The sequence below is a fragment of the Pteronotus mesoamericanus genome, unplaced genomic scaffold (assembly GCF_021234165.1).
Source record: "Pteronotus mesoamericanus isolate MK-2021 breed Mesoamerican mustached bat unplaced genomic scaffold, CSHL_Meso_final contig_25, whole genome shotgun sequence".
NCBI lineage: Eukaryota > Metazoa > Chordata > Mammalia > Chiroptera > Mormoopidae > Pteronotus > Pteronotus mesoamericanus.
Genome location: NW_026555105.1, coordinates 39013213 through 39034191, shown reverse-complemented (window position 1 = coordinate 39034191; position 20979 = coordinate 39013213). Strand labels below are relative to the sequence as shown.

At 41.3% G+C, this 20979-nt stretch overlaps 1 protein-coding gene across 1 annotated transcript in view; it reads right to left on the bottom strand.

Moving 5' to 3' along the window:
• CFAP61 (cilia and flagella associated protein 61) overlaps window positions 1-20979 on the bottom strand; it is a 428437-nt gene that overhangs the window by 380597 nt on the left and 26861 nt on the right. The window contains exon 3 of the mRNA XM_054574135.1: window positions 2346-2496. Coding sequence (XP_054430110.1) covers window positions 2346-2496 — 151 coding nt within the window. The remainder of the gene's footprint in view (window positions 1-2345; window positions 2497-20979) is intronic.

Genomic DNA, 20979 nt, shown 5'->3' with positions numbered 1-20979 from the left:
GATTACATTGTGCAAATTGTTCTCGTTATATTAACAATGGCTGCACTTTTTCTGGACAGACTTCATACATCCACACATCAGTCTACTCAACTCAGTACCCCTATGTTTATGGAAAATCTTCAAATTCCAGAATTAATGTGAGGTGATTGGTGGAGGTAGTGCTTGCACCTAGATCAGGACAACAGAAGCACTGTGTTTCTTGTTTTCTGAGCAACTTTATAGATAGCCTTGGGTTACCACATGCACATCCATGTGGCTTGGTCTCCCCTCCTGTTGGATGGCATGTGCCTTAGGAACACTCAGAAGAAGCATTTATTAGGCACAAAATGATTTGAGAAGTATCATTAATTTGGTTCATGAGCTTGAAAACTCCCAAAAGGCAAACAACACAAACCCCACAGTCCAGACAACAGCAACAACAATGACACAAATGGAACTACTTTCCATGTATTAAGGCATCTATATCCCACAAGCACCTTACTTAATATCTGCTTTACATTCCAAGCCGGACTACCCTTAGGAGTACATGGTTTATTCCTTGGCTGATTTAGCTCCCAATTCTCTCTTCCAACAAAAATATGATAATTCAAGATTTAGTATTTAGCTTTAAGATAAAAATTATTACTTCAATTGCAAATACCCCTGGAATAGGTAATGATACATTAACCTTTAAGGCTCTATACCAATGCTCTCCAATAGTAAAGTAATTTGAGCCACAAATGCCAACCACATATTGTAATTTTAAATTTTCTAGCAGACATATTAAAAAATAAACATAAACAGGTGAAATTAATTTTTAATACTTTAAACTAACTTAATATATTCAATAAAAATTGTTAGAGACGAGACATATTATGTTCTTTTTTTTCTACTAAGTATTTGAAATCTGGTGTAAATATTAAACTTATAACACACCTCAATTCAGACTAGCCACATTTTCAAGTGTTCAATAGTTACTTGTAGCTGGTGGCTGCTATACTGGACAACTAAGGTCTATACTAATGTAGGAATTAGTTTTTTAAAAAAAAAAACAATCTTAAGAGAAAAAGATAAAAAAAACAAAGGGGAAAGAATTTATGAAAAATGGTGTTAATTTGTTATTTTCAAAAAGGTAAAATAATGATCCTAATGCAAATATAAAATGAACACACATTAGAGATTTATTCAACTAATCAAATAGTGAGGTGACCAATGAGATGATAAAAATGGTTCATTGCACTTGAGATGCTGGCTACCTTAGGCAATTTAATGAGAGAATATTAAAAAATATTGCTGGAAATAGTTAATGTCCTAATGGGCCATAGCCAAAATTTTTGAGGTTATCTCTTCCACCTGATAGGAATTATTTACATCTTAAATGGATAAACATCTACAAGTTAATCACAGTTCTTACAGAATTGTAAAATAGACCAATCAATAGAAAGTCAGTCAAAGGTACAAGCATTGATTGAAAGAATCTTTCTGGACTATTTCCAAGTTTGAGATAATTTTTCTGGCAATGGTAACTGGGTATACAGGGTGGGGAGGAAGAGAAGAACATAGAGGACAAGAGGAAGGCACCATCTAGCTAAATCAGTGCTGGATAATGTGCCAAGCGTGCATCTGTGTGTGTGCACGCATACGTGGGAGGTGAACTCACTCATGCACTCAACTGCTATTCCCCAGGGCTCTGGGGACATGCTGCTGAATTCCACTGACAGGCAAGTGTGCTGTACACAGTCACAGCATCCGGCTCTCCACAGAAACTGGGGCCAGATACTGGCCTGGCTCTGGCAGGCCAAGAGCAGGAAGAGCTCAGATGCGGCATCAGCTACCAAGGCCTAACTCCCTGGGAACTGCTGACCTGGCCACTATTAGCCAACAGGTTGTCTGATGCCCGCAGCTAGAAGACATCAAATGAACCAGAGTACACAGATGCACTTTGAAAATTATAGTGTGACATGAACCTGAGGCTGTTGTCATTATTACTGAGGTAAATATGTAGATGGCAGGTGTCCTCCAAACATATCAAAGACTTTGGATACTGATGCTTGGTGCAGGGTGGAGACCTAGAAAGCAGATGTTCTGACACTCGCACTAATTTCTTGCTCCCAGTCCTCATTAACAGAGCATGACCTGGGCTGTGCAATTGTCTGATCTTGCTATTATTTATTTACCCTTTCCTATCCCCACAGACCCGCTTTTCCTCCCCACCAGATAATTTCATTTCTAACTGTCATAATGTCTATACTTTCTGTCAGGAGTTTTGAACTGCTCAGTCCAAAATTAAACAGACATATATGTAAACACAGGACTTTGTTTCAAAATCAAGACTACTCTAACAAGCATTGTGCATGATTGCTTACTGTGCATGGGATGTCACTGTCAAGTTCCCGGAACAAAGATACCCAGTTATCCTGTTCGGCCACATTCCAGTTGGGATAGTCCAGGAAGGTGGCATGGGCCATGATTTCCTCCTTGTCATTGTAGACAGTAATGGCAAGGTTTGCCTTCTCCCTGTGGAAATGATTAAAATTGCACACATAAATAAGATTACTGAAAGTGAGATGAGGATGTCATTTTTCTCCCCGTCTAGCTACTGGAGGTCAGCAACCACTGCATAAGGTATGGACAACCACTGAAAGAGGTGGAAACAATGTGACAGCCAACTTTGGGCGTAGGTTTTTCAGGACATCTGGTATATCAACTAAATTTTTATTGAAAATAATTTTTCATGAGAAAGGCATTCTATTTATTAAATGAATTGCCCATATGCTTGGAGATTGAGCTGGGGAAATTGACTGTATTGTTTTCCCTGTCCTTTTCACGTTGCCAACACCACTGTGTTAGCCTAAACATGTACAGTTAGGGTGGCCAACTGCCCCAGTTTGATCAGGACTGATGTGTCCAGAACATGAGACTGTCAGTGCTAAAACCTGGAAAGTCCAGGGCACACTGGGATGAATTGATCACCTATGTACAGCAGCAAACCTAAGAGTGTAGCTCCATCTCTGTCAGCATTCTTAACAATTTCTCCAAACCCTGAGCTAATTGATTCTTATGGAATCTGGACATTAGCAATGTCACCTGATCTAGCTGTAGAAATGGAAGCCTTGAAGGGGTCTTGCCTAAGCTGAGAACCATGCAAATTAACAAAGACAAGGGAGAAAAAGCAGGTCTTCCAGTTCTTCCAGTGGTTGTCTCAGAGGGATGTCTTCATGTCAATAGCTACCCTCACATGTGGCCTGTTATGACAGCAAGAACTATGACACAAAGACAGCATACATAAAGACAGACTACATGGAGAACCATTTGTATATAAATTGAAATGCAATTTTCACTTTCTCAGCTGAGTGAAATATACTGGTATCTTAAGTTGGAGGAAAAAAATTTGTAATGTTCCTTCCAAAAACAGAAAGCAGACATTATCCATTCCTTATTAAGGGGATTAGATGAGATGACAGCATACAACTGAAGGAGAAGAGACAATAAGGAGAATAGAAAGTTACATATACTTTCCAGGTAAATTTTTATTGACAAAGTGTTGTATTGTGAGTGTAGTCAAAACTTAGAAAGTGCGTACTCACAAGCAAGAGGAGAAAAAAATAATTTGAAAAATCACCCTTCACACCACCTCCCATAGATAACCAACCTCTGTCAACATTTCGGTGTCTACTTCTCTATACTGCCTTGTTTGGAGGGCAGCTATGCACTGAAAAATATCTTGTGTGTTTTTTTAAATGAAATCACACAACCCATACTGTTGGTAGTCTGATTCCCCCCCCCAATTGATGGTATATTATTTTTCTAGAGCTGTTCATCAAAGAGCAGTCTCTCACATGCATGTACTTCTTGTTCTAATTTTTTGTCCTGAAACCAGATCACTTTGGCTGAAATAAGTATATTTTAATAGAAAATTTACATTATTATCATAAATGGAAAACCAGTATCTCTTACTAGAAATAAAGAATAACTATAAAAATAAAGATAAAACATTTAAAACAAAAATTTCTTGTGCATGTACCAGAAGTATGGGCATCTTTGGAAAACACTGTGCTAGGGATATTGATCTCAGCACCTACAGCTACCCTGTCTCATAGGAAGTCACATCCCACAGCCACAGCAGACTCCACCAAGGGAGCAGCCAGCCCAAGGGCTCCACCAAAGCATTGGCTATCACAGAAAAAAGGCAGCAGACTACCCTCAGGTCCCAAGAATACAGTATCCACCCAAAGGACTTTTTAGAAGAAAAATGCAATCCCCCAACCTCTCCAGTTGATTCACTGAAGCCCTGCAGTCCCTCCCTCCAGCTCCTGGCCCTCTGGACATCCCTGGCTCAGCCTCCCAGAGCCATGACCTACAGCTTCATAATGAAAGTCCTCACTCTATTTCAGATGAGAAAAAGCATAGGGTACAGGAACCCTCGCATGTCAGTGATGACCATGGTGGTGTGGAGGAGGAGAGAGTGGGCAAGAGTTGGGACAGAGCAACCACCATTCCCTCAGGGAAGGAAGATAACTGTGTTCCTGGAATCCCAATATGAACTTAAAATGCATTTATCCATGGGAACCTAGGATGGTGGTTGGGTTCTATAGTACAATTAGTACAGTACTGTACCACGCAGACATTATAGATTAAGTAGGTTTTTGTGGGTTTACCTGAGAAGCCAGCCACAAATAACTTTGTTTCAATGGGAAAATGCACCACAATTTCCAAATGGCTGACTGCAAAAAGTAACTTTTCCAACATTATCTTTTTGCATGTACAATTTCCACTTCTTACTACCTCCTAGCCATTAGGTCCTGTACAGCAGCAGTCCCCAACCTTTTTGGCACCAGGGAAAGATTGGGGGAGTTGAGCTCAGGCTAGCAAACTCATGCCCAGTTCTTCCTGACAGGCCATGGCCTGAGAGTTGGGGATCCCTGCTGTATAGAACAGATAAAAATCATTGTGGGAGCAAAGAAGGAAAAGGGGAAAAAGGGCAGAGGGAGAAGGTGTGTCTTTAAAGCTGATTTAAAATTATTCTTTATAGTAAGCCAAATCTTAACCAAAGGAGCAAAGATGCCCTCTTAAAATAAACATACACACAAGTATATATATCACACAAACTATGTTAAAGCTCAAAGATATTATCCACCAATAGATATCAGAGTTGTTTTCATATAGCAATGTTTCATTTATTCAATTGATCTAAGGAATTTTGCAAGTTCAGCCCAAACTCATTTTATTTTATAATACTTGATAGAAATCTTGGTGAAAGTGTCCCATTTTCCATATTGCTAAGCAGAACAAATGACACAGAACTCGGTGTTCTCTTTCTGTCCAGTGCACACTGAACTGCAGCATTCATGGTTCCCATCTTCCCCACTGCACTGTGACATCTGCACTTGGCATGACTAATTCTTTTGGCCCTTTCCTGACACATCTGCTATGCCCAATATCCTCATTTTGTCCTCTAAAATTTAGCAGGGTTTTTAGGTGAGGTAAATTTTAGCCAGCAGTCAATAAAATGAAACTGAATAAACTAGAAAAGAAACCAGCAGTTTCAGAAATGCCTGTAAAATATGTCTTTAAGCCTCGAGATTGACCCCATGTAGGGACAGGGAATTATCTAAAATAAAAAATGAAAGATTCCATGGGTTGGGTAGCAGCTGTTTGGGGAATTCCAGGACATTAATGAAAATGTGAATTTACTTTTACTTCTGAAGATATGCTGATTTCTAAGATGGTTCACAATTTTGTTATAAAGATCCCATTTTAATATTTTAAAAAATCTCACTATTGCCGTCCTACATGATATAAATTATGTTTTTCATATCTGCTAATTCAGAAAACACCAACACATTAAACACATACATTCAAGGTACCCTCATGTCCACTCCAAGATCCAGCAGGGATATGAAGCTCACCTTCAGAAACAGCTGGCTATCAATAATTTTCAGCTATTTAGTATGTGACCATGCAGAGAATTTGAAAAAATACATTTGTGGAAGCTTTTTGAAAAAAACCACCCATAGAAAGGCACCAGTTGTGGTCCCATCCTCGACCCTGTATTCTATATTCTGAATACCGCTGGAGCCTGAAGAGCTTGTGATCACATGGACAGCCCAATTATCTGACTTCCTGCTCAGGCTGTGATACACGTCACCCCCCTAGGGACAAGTTAGAACTGCATATTTGCTCACAAGGCTTATAATTTATTCACATAAGGAAATTTTATCCACGTGGTAAACATTCAGAAGACTCCTAAGGGTACACAGCGAAAGCTCCCCACCCCCACTCAGCACTCTTGAACACCCGTCACTCACTTCTCCCATCTCAGAGGTGATCACACCTCCCTTCTGCATGATGTGCTGCAGCTTGTTGTTTTCTTTCAACGATGTATATGGAAGAGAATTCCACTGCACTCATCAAGTAGTGCCTCATCCTATTCTATGGCTGCCCAGGTGCTGAGAGGGGAAGAGAAGGAGAATAGAAAAGCTCACCTCTGTCCAAGATTAATCCCTGCTCTCTTCCAGGCAGAGCCAGGGGGAAGGAAAACTAAAAGCACTTCCAAGGAAATAGGTACTGCACTGCATGTAACAGTTACTTTCACTGTCCCAGTCACCCTATAAATTAGGTACAACTATCCATTTCACAGATGAGGAAGCTAAAGCTTATGGAGATTGGGTAACGCATACACAGTCCCATGGTAGTAGTGGATTCATTCATTAATGCAACAAACATTTACTGAACAGCTACCAAGCATGAAGTGTTACTCTAAGCTCTGGGGTTACAGCAGGAAACAGGAAAACAAAAAAACAAACAAACAAACCAAAAAAACCCTTCCCTCATGGAGCTGACATTCTAGTGAATGGAATTAGGCAATTTTTTAAAAATGAAAATACATAGAATATCAGGTGGTGGCAAGTGCAATGGAGAAAAAACACCGGGGAAAGAATGTGTGTGTGCAGTACACTTCCAGTAGAAGGTAGTATTTGAGTTGTAATGAAGAAGCACAAATGTGCCTGGGGTGTTACAGAAAAAAAATAAAGGAAGTCAGTGAAGACTGAGGGAGATGAGGTCAGGAAAAAAAAGGGGTGGGCTCTGCACCAGGTCATGGCAGGGAGATAGCACAACAGTGCAGGGTTTTGAACACAAGCATGATAGGATTCAAAATGTCTGAATCTTGACACCCTGGTTATTGTGGGAGGGGGTATGGACAAGGGCTGACATCAAGGTGGAAGCAATAAGACCAGTTAGGGAGCTGTTGTAATACTCAAGCAAAAATGCTGGTGCCTTGGACTTGGGTGGAGGAAGTGAATTGCAGAGAAAATGCAAGGTTCTGGAAGGGTTCTGAAGTCTTTGCTGGTATGGGATGTGAAGAAAAGAGCAAAGATGGTACCAAGGTTTTGGTCCAAGTAAGTGGATGGAGGAAGTTGCTGGAGTTACTGAGATGGGGAAAGTGTGGACAGGGTAGTTTGGAGGCAGTTAATGATCATGCTAGGTATGAAGTACCTACTAGGTATCCTAGGATGACAGCCATCAGGAACTGGAAAAACAAATTTGGAATCTAGGAGATTCTGTCATAAATGTTATATATTATTTCACATTTAAGTCTTAAATTCACCCAGAATTAATTTTTTTGTATGACCCGAATTTGGTATTTACATTTATTCTCTTTTCCATATGGATAACAAATTATACTAACACCATTTTAAATGGTACCTCCTTCCCCCACTGGCTTTGTCACCATGCTGGCTTTGTCATCATTGCATTTTCAGGTATGCGTAGGTCTGCTTCTGGGATCTCTATCATGGCCCATTGGTCTTTTTTCAGTTCCTTCACCATTATCACACCATCCTAATTATGATACCTACAAGGAGTCTTCACTGGGCAAGTCTCTTCTTATTTTCCTTCTTTCAGATTGTTCTGACCCTTTGCTCTCCCATATAAATTTGTTAAATTTTTAAAAAATTTTTATTTCAGAGAGGGAAAGGGAGGAAGAAAGAGAGGGAAAGAGAGAAACACTGACTGGCTGCCTTCTGCACATGCTCTGACTGGGGACTGACCCCACAACCTAGGTATGTGCCCCAACCAGGGATCGAACCTGCGTGTCTTTAGTTTATGGGACACCACCCAACCAACTGAGCCATGCTGGCCAGAGCCCATATAAAATTTAAATTAAAAAAAAAAGTATTGATTTGAGAGAGAGGAAAGGAGGGAGGGAGGGAGGGAGGGAGAGAAAACATCAGTTGGCTGCTCTATCTACTTACGCATTCCCTGGTTGATCGTGGTATGAGCCCTGATCAGGGATTGAACCTGTAACCTTGGCACATTAGGGACAACTCTCTAACCAAGTGAGCTACCCAGCCAGGGATTCCATATAAATTTAATATTACATTATCAACTTCAACAACTAACCCTGCTAGGATTTTGATTAGGGGGAGAATTGACCTCTTTATGATGTCTAAGAATGTGGTATAACTCTTCATTTATTTAAGTATTCCTCAATGTCTTTCAATAAATTTTGAAGGACTTCCAGTAAATATGGGAATGTAGGCAGACATAGCTCACCTCTTTGCATAACCACGTCAAAGTTACAACTAAAATATAGAACAACCATCACTCAGAATCATCAGATATCAAGTTGAATGGAAGTCTGACAGCTATGGAATTAAAGACACCTTATCCATCCAGACTGAGTCAGCAAGCTGATGCCATATCTGAAGTTATCAGATATGGCTAACACTGTTTGATCCACCATGGAGATAACAAGAGACTCTGCCCCACCCAACCCATGGGCCCACCCAAGCTGCTTTTCCATATGAATGGCTTGTCTTGGCTCATGCTTCACAACTTCTTAAACTCTCTCAAATGAGCAACAGCTGGCCTCTGTGAGCCCCAGATCCTGCACTAGCAAGAGCCAGCCTAGTTTCACAGCCTGGTTTCACCTAGGAGTCTGTAAGCCCAGCACAAGTAGCAGCCCTCTCAAATTGCCTTACAGCTCAGGAAGGGATGCCCAGGCAAACCACAGGTGGAGGCTGACCTTGGCCTGCATCACCCAGGAAACCCCAGGGCAGCACACCCAGTGGACAGCTACAGACCACGTCAGAGCACCACCACCCTGCCTCTGCACAGCTGATCCAGCACGGAGGGTAGAGGCTGGTGGTAAGTGGTCAAGCCAGTCCTTGCAGCTGACTGCCCTGGGTAAATCCCTCCCATTGACCTGCCAACAGCAACCAAGGCTCAACTACAAGAAAAGGGTATGCTCAGCCCATATGAATGGCACAACTCAAGAACCCAGCTTGGGTGATAGGGGAGGTTGTGCCATTGGACCCTACAGGATACCTTCTACATTAGGCCACACTACCAAGGCATGGAGTCAAAGCAGCTCTACCTACTACATAGAAACAAAAACAGGAAGTCTGCTAAAAGGAGGAGAAAAAGAAACATGGCCCAAATGAAAGAACAGACAAAAACTCCTAGAAAAGGGCTAAACAAAATGGTGATAAGCAATCTACCAGATGCAGAATTCAAAACACTATTTATAAGGCTGCTCAAGGAACTTAGTGAGGGCCTTCACAGCATAAAAAAAGATCTAGTCAGAAATGAAAGAAACACTAATTGAAAGAAAGAACAATTTATACAGAAACAACAGCAGAGTAGATGAAGCCGAGAATCAAATCAGTGATTTGAAACATAAGGAAGCAAATAAAACCACCAATCAGAACAACAAGAAGAAAAAAGAAATGAAAAAAAGGAGGACAGTTAAGCAGACTCTGAGGCCACTTCAAGAGGTCCAACATTCACATCACAGGGGAAGGAGAAGAGCAAGAAATTGGAAATCTTTTTGAAAATATAATCAAAGAAAACTTCCCTAATTTGGTGAAGGAAAGAGACATGCAAGTCCAGGAAGCACAGAGTCCCAAGTAAGTTGGACCCAAAGAGGACCACACCAAGACACATCATAAAAATGCCAAAGGTTAAAGATAAAGAGAGAATCTTAAAAGCAGCAAGAGAAAAGTAGTTACCTACCTACAGGGTAGTTCCCATAAGACTGTCAGCTGATTTCTCAAAAGAAACTTTCCAGGCTAGAAGGGATTGGCAAGAAATATTCAAAGTGATGAAAAGTAGGAGCCTACAGCCAAGATTGCTCTATCTAGCAAAGCTATTATTTAGAATCAAAGGGCAGATAAAGAGCTTCCCAGACAAGAAAATAACTAAAGGAGTTCATCATCACCAAAGCATTATTATATAAAATGTTAAAGGAACTTATTTAAGAAAAAGAACATCAAAATTGTGAACAATGGCAATAAATACATAGCTATCAACAATTGAATCTAAAAACCAAACTAAGCAAATAAGAACAGAGACAGAATCATGGATACAGACAACATTTTGATGGGGGGAACGGGTGAAGAGGTGAGGGGATTAAGAAGTACAAATGGGTAGTTACAGAATAGCCATGGGAATGTAAAGTACAGTATAGGAAATGGAGTAGCCAAAGAACTCACACACATGACCCATGGACATGAACAATGGTAAGGGAACTGCCCGAGGGAGAAGGGAGTGCTTGGTAGGGCAAGGGGGCAAGAGGAAAAATCAGGACAACTGTAATAGTATAATAAATAAAATATAATTTTTAAAAATTTAATTTAATTTAAAAAAATAAAGATTGGTAGTTTATCCCATACTAGGGTTGGAGCTATTCCATCAGTTTTACCCTTAGATATTTTATATACTTTTGCATGAGTTAAACAGTATCATCATTTAAAATGATTTCAAAGCACCCAATGCCAGTCTATAAAAATGCAATTGCCTTTTGTTTAATGACAGTAACCAGCAACTTTAAACTTACATATTAATTCTAATAATTTGTTTACATATTTCTTCCAATTTCCTATATATAGAATATATCACCACCAAAAACATATGTTTTGTTTCTTTTCTATTTTAATACTTTTTTTCTTTCTTACTGTAATAGACAGGATCTCCAGTTCAACATTTAACAGAAGTTGTGACATCCTCACCCTCTTCCTTCTAATAATAGGCATCCTCACCCTCTTCCTTCTAATAAAAGGAATTCTTTTAATGTTTAATCATTATTTATGATGTTTGTTAAAGGTTTTTATAATTCCTTTAGTAGGTTATGGCAGTTCTTATATTCTTATTTTGTCAAGAGTTATTTAAGAATAAATGTTGCATTTTATCAAATATTTCTTATTTAATTTATTTAATATGGTGAAATAGATTAAATCAATTTTATAATATTAAACCAAACCTGAATTCTGAGATCAATCCAATTTGATCATGGTATATTATCTTTTTAGTATATTTCTAAATTCCTTTCCTAATGCTTTGTTTACAATTTTTTGCATTTATATTCATGAACACGATTGGATGTAATTTTCACTTCTCATTCTATGTGATGTCGGCTGTCAACCTTTCTTTCTTGACAGCACTTATCTGATTTTGATGTTACCATTATGCTACCCTTATAAAGTGAGTTAAGGACGGTTCTCTGTCTTTCTGCTTCTAAGAAGTTTAATTCAGTAAGGACATACCTAATTACAGAATGTTTGGTACAACTGGCTTGTAAAGGTAGTTATGTCTGCTATTTTATTAGTGGATTGCTTTAAAATTACCAAATTCTTTTTTTTTAATTTAATTTTATTTTTTCAAATACATTTGTCTCTGCCTACCCCCCACTACTTTCCCTTGCCCCCTCCATCCTTCCCTCCCTCAGCTCTTCCCCTTTGGTTTTGTCCATGAGTCCTTGCTATATGTTCCTTGACTTTCCCCTTCCCTTCCTTTTCCCCGCCCCCCTCCCTCCTTCCCTCTTGTCTCTCTTGATTTCTTTTCCTTTCAGTGTTGCTGGTCTTATTTTCCTTGCATCTTTGTAGTGTTGGTTAGGATCCACTTCTAGGTGAGTACATATGGTATTGGTCTTTCGCCCCCCTGGCTTATTTCGCTTAGCATAATGCTCTCTAGTTTCATCAATGCTGTTGCAAAGTTTAGAAGTTCTTTTTTTCTTTCTCCTGCGTAGCATTCCATTGTGTATATGTACAATTATTTTTTTAATCCAATCATCTACTGATGGGCATATAGGTTGCTTCCAACACTTGGCTATTGTAAATTGTGCTGCTATGAACATTGGGGTGCATAGGTTCTTTTGAATTGGCGTTTTGGTATTCTTAGGGTATAGTCCTAGCAGGGGAATCACTGAATCCAAAGGCAGTTCCATTTTCAGCTTTTTCAGGAAATTCAACACTGCTTTCCACAGTGGCTGCACCACTCTGCATTCCCACCAACAGTGGACTAGGGATCCCTTTTCTCCACAGCCTCGCCAACACCTCTTGCTGTTTATGATGGCCATTCTGACCGGTGTGAGGTGGTACCTCATGGTGGTTTTGATCTGCATTTCTCTGATGGCTAGTGATGATGAACATCCTTTCAAATGCCTCTGGGCCCTATGTATCTCCTCCTAGGACAAGAATCTGCCCAGGTCCTGTGCCCATTTCTTGATTGGATCATTTGTATCCTTGGAGTGGAGTCGAGTGAGTTCTTTATATATCTTGGAGATCAAACCTCTATCTGATGTATCATTAGCAAATATATTTTCTCATACAGTTGGCTCCCTTTTCATTTTGCTGATGTTTTCTTTTGCCGTGCAGAAGCTTCTTATTTTGACGAGGTCCCACTTGTTTATTCTTTCCTTTATGTCCCTTGCTTTAGGAGACATGTCAGTGAAAAAAATTGCTGCATGGGATATCTGAGAGTTTCCAGCCAATGTTTTCCTCGAGGATTTTGATGGTGTTGCGACTTATATTTAAGTCTTTTATCCCTCTTGAGTTTGTTTTTGTGTATGGTGTCAGCTGATGATCCAATTTCAATTTTGTGCATGTAGCCGTCCAGCTCTCCCAACACCATTTGTTGAAGAGGCTATTGTTGCTCCATTTGATGCTTCTGCCCCCTTTGTCAAATATTAGATGCCCATATACACCTGGGCTTATTTCTGGGCTTTCTGTTCTGTTCCACTGCTCTATGGGTCTGTTCTTGTGCCAGCACCAGATTGTTTTGAGTATAGTGGCTTTGTAGTAGAGTTTGATGTCCGGTATTGTGATCCTTCCTACTTTGTGTTTCTTTCTCAAAATTGCTGAGGCTATTTGGGGTCGTTTATGGTTCCATATAAATTTTTGAAATGTCTGTTCTATTTCTGTGAACTATGTCACTGGTATCTTAAAAGGGATTGCGTTAAATCTATAAATTGCTTTGGGTAGTATGGACATTTTGATGATATTAATTCTTCCAATCCATGTGCACGGTATATGCTTCCATTTATTTGTGTCTTCCTTAATTTCTTTCTTCAATGTTGTATAGTTTTCTGCATACAGATCTTTTACGTCCTTGGTTAAATTTATGCCTAGGTACTTTATTTTTCTTCTTGCTATTGCGAATGGTATATTTTTTTCTGATTTCTTCTCCTATTGCATTGCTGGTGTACAAAAATGCCTTTGATTACTGAATGTTGACTTTGTATCCTGCTGTTTTGCCAAATTCACTTATTAGGTTGAGGAGTTTTCTGGTAGAGTCTACAGGGTTCTCTATGTACACTATCATGTCATCTGCAAACAATGATAGCTTTACTTCCTCCTCTCCTATTTGGATGCCTTTATCGCTTTCTCTTGTCTGACCGCTGTGGCTAGGACTTCCAATACGATACTGAAAAGAAGCGGTGAGAGCGGACACCCTTGTCGTGTTCCTGATCTCAGTGGGAAAGCTTTTAGCTTTGCCTGTTGAGAATGATATGGGCTGTAGGTTTTTCACATATAGCCTTTATTACGTTGAGGAATGCCCCATTTATTCCCATTTTGCTGAGTGTTTTGATCATAAATCGGTGCTGTACCTTATCGAATGTTTTTTCTGCATCTATCAAGATGATCATATCGAGATGGTGGTTTCTGTCTTTTCTTTTATTTATGTGATGTATCACATTTACTGATTTGCGTATATTGAACCATCCCTGCATGCCTGGGATGAATCACACTTGATCATGGTGGATAATCTTTTGAATGTATTGCTGGATGTGGTTTGCCAATATTTTGTTGAGGATTTTAGCATCTATGTTCATCAGTGAAATTGGCCTGTAGTTTTCTTCCTTGGTAGGGTCTTTATCTGGTTTTGGGATCAGGGTGATGCTGGCCTCATAGAAGGAGTCTGGCAGTCTTCCCTCCTCTTGGATTTTTTGGAATAGTCTGAGAAGGACAGGGGTTAGCTCTTCCTTAAATGTTTTGTAAAATTCTCCTGTGAAACTGACCGGCCCTGTGCTTTTGTGTGCCGGGAGTTTCTTGATTACTGCTTCAATTTCCCCAGCTGTTATCGGTCTGTTCAAGCTTTCTGTTTTTTCCTCCTTCAGTGTTGGAAGATGATACTTTTCTAAAAATTTCTCCATTTCATCAAGATTTTCAAGTTTCTTGGCATATAATTGTTCATAGTAGTTTATGACGATCCTTTGTGTTTCTGTGGTATCAGTTGTTATTTCTCCTCTTTCATTTCTGATATTATTAATGTGGGTCCTCTCCCTTTTATTCTTGATCAGTCTGCTTAAAGGCTTGTCAATTTTATTTATCTTTTCAAAGAACTAGCTTCTGGATTGGTTGATCCTCTGAATTGTTCTTTTCGTCTCTATGTCATTCAGTTCTGCTCTAATCTTGACTATTTCCTTCCTTCTACTTGCTCTGGGATTTATTTGTTGTTATTTCTCCAGTTCTTGATGTTATAGTGTTAGGTCTTTTATTTGAAATGTTTCTATCTTTTTTAAGTAAGCCTGTGTTGCTGTAGTGTAAAGGTCACTCTCAGGACCGCCTTTTCTATGTCCCATAGGTTTTGGACTGTAGTCTGTTCATTTTCATTTGTTTCCAGAAATCTTTTGATTTCTTCTCTTATCTCATTATTGACCCATTCATTGTTTAATAGTCTACTGTTCAGTCTCCATGAGTTTGCAGGTTTTTGAAGTTTCTCTTTGAGGATGATTTCCAGTTTCAATCCCTTGTGGTCCGAGAAAAATTTTGGTATTACTTCAATTTTCCTGAATTTGCTGAGGTTTGCTTTGTGTCCTATCATGTGGTCTATCTTTGAAAAACTGCCATGAGCATTTGAAAAGAATGTGTATTTTTCCTCTTTGGGATATAAGGTTCTATATATGTCAGTTAAGTCTCTTTGATTCAGTGTGTCATTCAGCGCCACAATATGTTTATGAATGTTTTGTTTGGAAGATCTGTCCGTTTTTGACAGTGGGGTGTCGAAATCCCCTACTATCAGTGTGCTGATATCTATATCTTTTTTGAAGTCATCCAACAATTTCCTTATAAAGTTGGGGGCTCCTCTATTGGGAGCATGTAAGTTTACAATGTTTATGTCTTCTTGATAGATTCTTCCTTAAGTATTATAAAGTGCCCCTCTGGGTCTCTTTTAATGACCTTTGTTTTGAAATCTGCTTTGTCTGATACAAGTATGGCAACCCCGGCCTTTATCTCATACCCATTTGCTTGGAATATTGTTTTCCATCCCTTTACTTTCAATCTGTGTAGGTCTTTTGCTCTGAGGTCGTCTCTTGTAGGCAGCATATGTGTGGGTCATGTTTTCTTATCCATTCAGCTACCCTGTGTCTTTTGATTGGGGCATTTAGTGCATTCACATTGAGAGATATTACTGATAGAAACTTACTCATCTTTTCTCTTTGTACCTGTGTTCCTCTCTGTCTCATTCTTTTCCTTCATCTGCTTAAACCAGTCCCCTTAGCATATCTTGGAGTGCTGGTTTGGTAGAGATGTATTCTTTTAGCCTTTTTTGTCTGGGAAACTCCTTATTTCCCCTTCTATTTTAATTGAGAGCCTTGCTGGGTAGAGCAGCCTTGGCTGTAGGGCCTTGCTTTTCATGACTTGGAATATTTGTTACCATTCCCTTTTGGCTTGTAGTGTTTCTGTTGAGAAGTCAGCTCCTAGGCGTATCGGGGCCCCCTTTTATGTTACTTTCTCCTTCTCCCTTGCTGCATTGAGGATTCTCTCTTTGTCTTTGATAGTTGCCATTTTAATGATGATGATGTCTTGGAGTGAACCTCTTTGAGTCCCTCTTGAGTGGGGTCCTCTGTGCCTCCTGGATCTAGAAGAGCCTTTCTCTCCTCAAATTAGGGAAATTTTCCATCATTACTTTTTCGAGGAGGTTCTCTATCCCTTGCTCCTCTTCTTCTCCTTCTGGTATCCCTATTATATGGGTATTATTACGTTTCAGGTTGTCCTGCATTTCCCTAAATGTCTCTTCATTCTTTTGGAGTCTTTTTTCCATTTCTTGTTCTTTCTGGGAGCTTTTTTCTACCTTATCCTCCATCTCACTGATTTGATCCTCGGCTTCATCCAGCCTGCTTTGGATTCCTTCTACTGTGTTCTTCAATTCAGAAATGGTATTCTTCATATCCTCTTGTGTCTTCTTGATAGATAGTTTCTATGTCCTTCTCCAGGTTGATATAGTTTGTTGTAAGATCCTGATAGTTTCTCTGTAGTTTCTCATAGTTATCTTTGAGCTGGCTGAGCTCATTGAGCTTCCTTAGAACCATTGTTTTGAATTCAGTATCTGATAGATCCCTTGCCTCTATTTCATTTAGCTCTCTCTGTGGGGAGTCCCCTTTTCCACTCATTTTGGGGGAACTTCTTTTTCTTCCCATTTTTGTGAGTCTGTTAAGCAATTTACTTATTTTTTTAATTTATTTTTGCTTCTGCTTCAATTGGGCTGTCTAGATTTCCTGACTTTTTGAATTAAACTTCTATGGTTGTAGGTGGGTCTTTCATTTATTTATTTATTTATTTTATCCATTTATCCCTTTACTTTTCTTTCTGGGCCTGCCTCTGATGATGTCAGTTGTTGACCCTATATGACCTTGGGTTGTTTGTTTGAGCCTTTCAGGCATCTACCGTCTGTGTCTGACTCCTGCTTGGGGCAGCTCTGTGACCCCTTCGGTTGGGGCTGGACTATATTTTGGGATCGCTCTGCACTCTCACACTCGCTCCTTGATCGTGCTCCTGGCGCGGCAGGATACCCGGCCCGCCTGGGCTCTCGTGTGCTTGCCCCAGCCCAGGGGGCTTATTTGCAACCTCGCGTACTCATCTGGCCCCCCTGGCCGGTGAGTTCCCCAGCACTGGTCAGTTTAGGGTCTTCTATTGTGTGTTTTCCCCGCTTTTGGCTCTTTGGGTGATTTGCCTGCCCTCGCCAAATGGGGACTACGGAAATGGGAGGAAGTCAGCTCCAGGACTCTCTGGTTAATTCTGTCTCCGGTCTCTCCTCCAAGGACTCTGGGAATCTTTGTGACCCCTTCCGCAGGGATCTACTAATTTTGTGGGCCGCTCCATAATTGCGGGCCGGGAGGGTCAATTTACACCTGCTGTTGCTGCTCTGTGCACTCCCTCGCAGGCCATATCGGTGCCAATCTGTGGGAGGCCTTGCAAGCCGGTGCAAGCGTTCGCCAGCCCGCGCAGGTCACACACACGCTCACCAACCCTCGCCGGTCACTCCCCGCAAGTGTGCGCACCTGCACTGGGTGGTTTTGGGCTGTCTATGTGTGCTTTTCGGCTTTTGGCTCTTTGGGGGGGTGGCCTCTTCCCGCACAATGGAGATTACGGCAAGGAGAAGGAGTCGGGACTCCCCGGTTCCTTCTTCCGTTCTTTTCCCAACGCCTCCGTTTCTAGTCTCTCCTCAGGGGTCTCTGGGCAGTTCGGTGACCCCTTTGGCCAAGGATCCACCCCCTGTGCAGACTGCGTTTCAATGGCGGGCAGTCTGGTTCGTGGACGCCCCGCTTCTGCCTCTTTGGGGTTGTGCCTTTCCAGCCCACAATGGAGACTACAGAACAGGGTCGGAGTCGGGACTTCCTGGTTCCTCCTCCCGTTCTTTCCCCAACAACTCTGTCTCCAGTCTCTCCACAAGGCTCACCCAGACAGTCTGCACTTAGACCCCCAGCTCACATGTGCACAAGCTGTGTGCAGAGGGCACAAAAGGCAGGTTAACTGATTCTCTTATGCCTGAGCGAGATGGTAGCTGCAGAGTGGTAGGTGCCTTATCACCGGGGCTCCACCGGCCGCCGTGTCAGTTCTCTTCACAAAGTTTTCCTCACCAGTCTTTTCCCAGGTACCAGCCCACCCTGCTGCCGCCTCTACCCAGAGATCAAGGAGGGCGGCTGCCACTGCAATTTTTGCGTTGGCTTTTTAAATGTCTCTTTGCATCCCCAGCCACCTGTCTCTGGCAGAGAGCGCCCCTAAGCTTTTCGGGGTTGCGTTTTGTCTGTATTTTCTTGGTTTTAGCTGCTGTAGTTTAGGTGTCCCTGTTTATGATTCAGACCCTGTTCTTCTCCGGGGAAGCTAACTGGCCGTTTCAATGTCCCTCTGGTACTAGTGCCCATAGGCACCCAGCCCACCCTCTCGAGCCTCCACCGCACTTCTCACCCGTTGGGATGTGTGAGAGTTGAATCCACTGTCCGCGGCTCCAAGGCTCCTCTCCCACTATAGTTCCATTGTTTTCCAGGTGATTACTGCACTATTTAGTCTCAATTCAATTTGGTCTTGGGAGGAGGTCAGCGTGACTCCCATTCACTCCTCTGCCATCTTCTCCGGCCCCAAAATTACCAAATTCTTTAATGACTTTCTATCACTTTTTAACTTGATTTAAGTAGACTGTATTTTCTAAATGTTTATCGTTTTCCTGTACATTTTCAACTTTGGGGCATGAAGTTTTTCATACAGGTATGAATCCAATCCCTTCAAAATCCCAACAGCTCTGAAAACCAGAAATTTATCTTATACCCCAGCAGCAAAATCAAACTTAAAGTGGCATGAGATGATTTTATAGTCTTTATTCCATTTAAAGAATATCCGTAGGAAAATCAGGATGGCAGAGGAGTGAACAGAAGTCACACTGACCTCCTCGCAGGACCAATCTGGAGTTTCACCTAAATTGTTGAGAAATCACCTGAGAAATCAAATAAATAGCGAGAGGACCCTTATAACCTTGGACAGACAGAAGAATCAGCCTTAGCACAATCTAACTGGTAAGGAGTATGGCAGAGTCTCAAGAAGGCAGGAGGGGCACCCACGGGCGGCAACTCCAAAAGGATACTGAAATGGCCAGTAGAACCCCCTGAGAAGAGCAGAGTCTAAATCATAAGTGGGGATCTCCAGCCTACAGCACCACAGCCCAAAAAGTACACAGATAACAACCACCTTCAAAAACTGGCAGGGTTCCTCTTTGCCAGAGACAGGCAGCTAAAGATGCACAGAGCCTTTTAAAAGGCCGACACATAAATTTTTATTTGCAGCCACTTACCCTGGTCTCCAGCAAAGGCAGGGGCAGAGAGGGTTAGAGGTAACTGAGGAGAAACTGGGGAAGGAGTCTTTGAGGAGAGAACTGAGAGAGGAGCCAGCGGGATCCCGGTGCTGACTCATTCCCCCAAATGACAGCAGCGATTTGCTTAGACAAACCACTCCCCTGAATGGCAACAATGTGAGAGGACACAATAGCCTTGCCCCCAGGACAGATTCCACTAGGGCCTGGTCATGTTAAAGCCTAACTGCTGAGTACAGAGTGGAAAACACAGATAGTATATTCCTGGCTAAAGGGGACACAGATTGGACAACAGACACTTGAGAAAAGACTGGAGACAGAGGCTTTGGGGAGAGAACTGAGAGAATAGCCAGTGGAATCCCAATGCTGACTCTTCCCCCAAACAGCAGCAGTCATGGGGCTCAGGCAGACGACTCCCCTGTGTGGCAGCAGATTTAGAGGACACATTAACCTGCACCCTGGAGGGACTCTGCCCTGCCCTGTGGTGTCTAAGCCTGACTACAGAGTGCAGAGTGACTAGATTAACAGCTGAAGGAGACAGCCACAAACAGAAGATTACTGGAAGTCTCTAACAGACTGCCTAAGGTCAGACAGGGATGACATCTGACATCATCACAGGCAGATCCAGAAAGTAAAAACAGCAGTCCCCTACCATAGAAGTTCACACCACAAAGTCAGGAAATCAAGACAGATCAGTTTAAGAAGCACAAGCAAAAAAGGAAGAGTCTCACAAATAATGGGAAGACAAAGAAATACTTCCCACTCGAAGGGAAAGGAGGAAACCCCAGGGACAGAACTAAATGAAATAGAGGCAAGTAAACTATCAGATATTAAGTTCCAAACAGTGGTTCTAAGGAAGCTCAATGAGCTCAGTGAGCTCAGAGAAAATTACAAAAAACTACAAGGAACTTACTGCAAACTACATCAGCATGAAAAAGGACATAGAAACCATCAATAAGAGACAAGAGGAAATGAAGAATAGAATTTCTGAATTCAAGAACACAGTAGAAGGAATCAAAAGCAGGCTAGATGAAGCAGAGGACTGAATCAATGAGCTGAAGGATAAGGTAGAAAAAAGCTCCCAGAAAAAGTAAGAAAATGAAAAAAGACTCACAAAGAATGAAGAGACATTGAGGGAAATGCAGGACAACCTGAAATGTAATAATATCCATTTAATAGGGACACCAGAAAGAGAAGAAGAGCAGCAAGGGATAGAGAACCTGTTTGAAACAGAAAGGAGAAGAGAAAAAGTCACAGAAGTACAGGAAGCACAGAGGGTCTCATTCAAGAGGAACCCAACGAGGCCCACTGCAAGACACATCATCATTAAAATGGCAAATATCAAAGACAAACAGAGAACCCTAAAGGCAGCAAGGGAGAAACAGGTAGTAACATACAAGGGAGCCCTGGTACAGCTAGCAGGTGACTTCTCAACAGAAATACTACAAGCCAGAAGGGAACAGAAAGAAATATTACAAGCCATAAAAAACAAAGGCCTGCAACCAAGACTGCTCTATCCAGCAAGGTTCTCAATTAAAATGGAAGGTGAAATGAGGAGTTCCCCAGACAAGAAAAGCTAAAAGAATACACCTCCGCCAAAACCAGCACTACAAGATATGCTAAAGGGATTGGTTT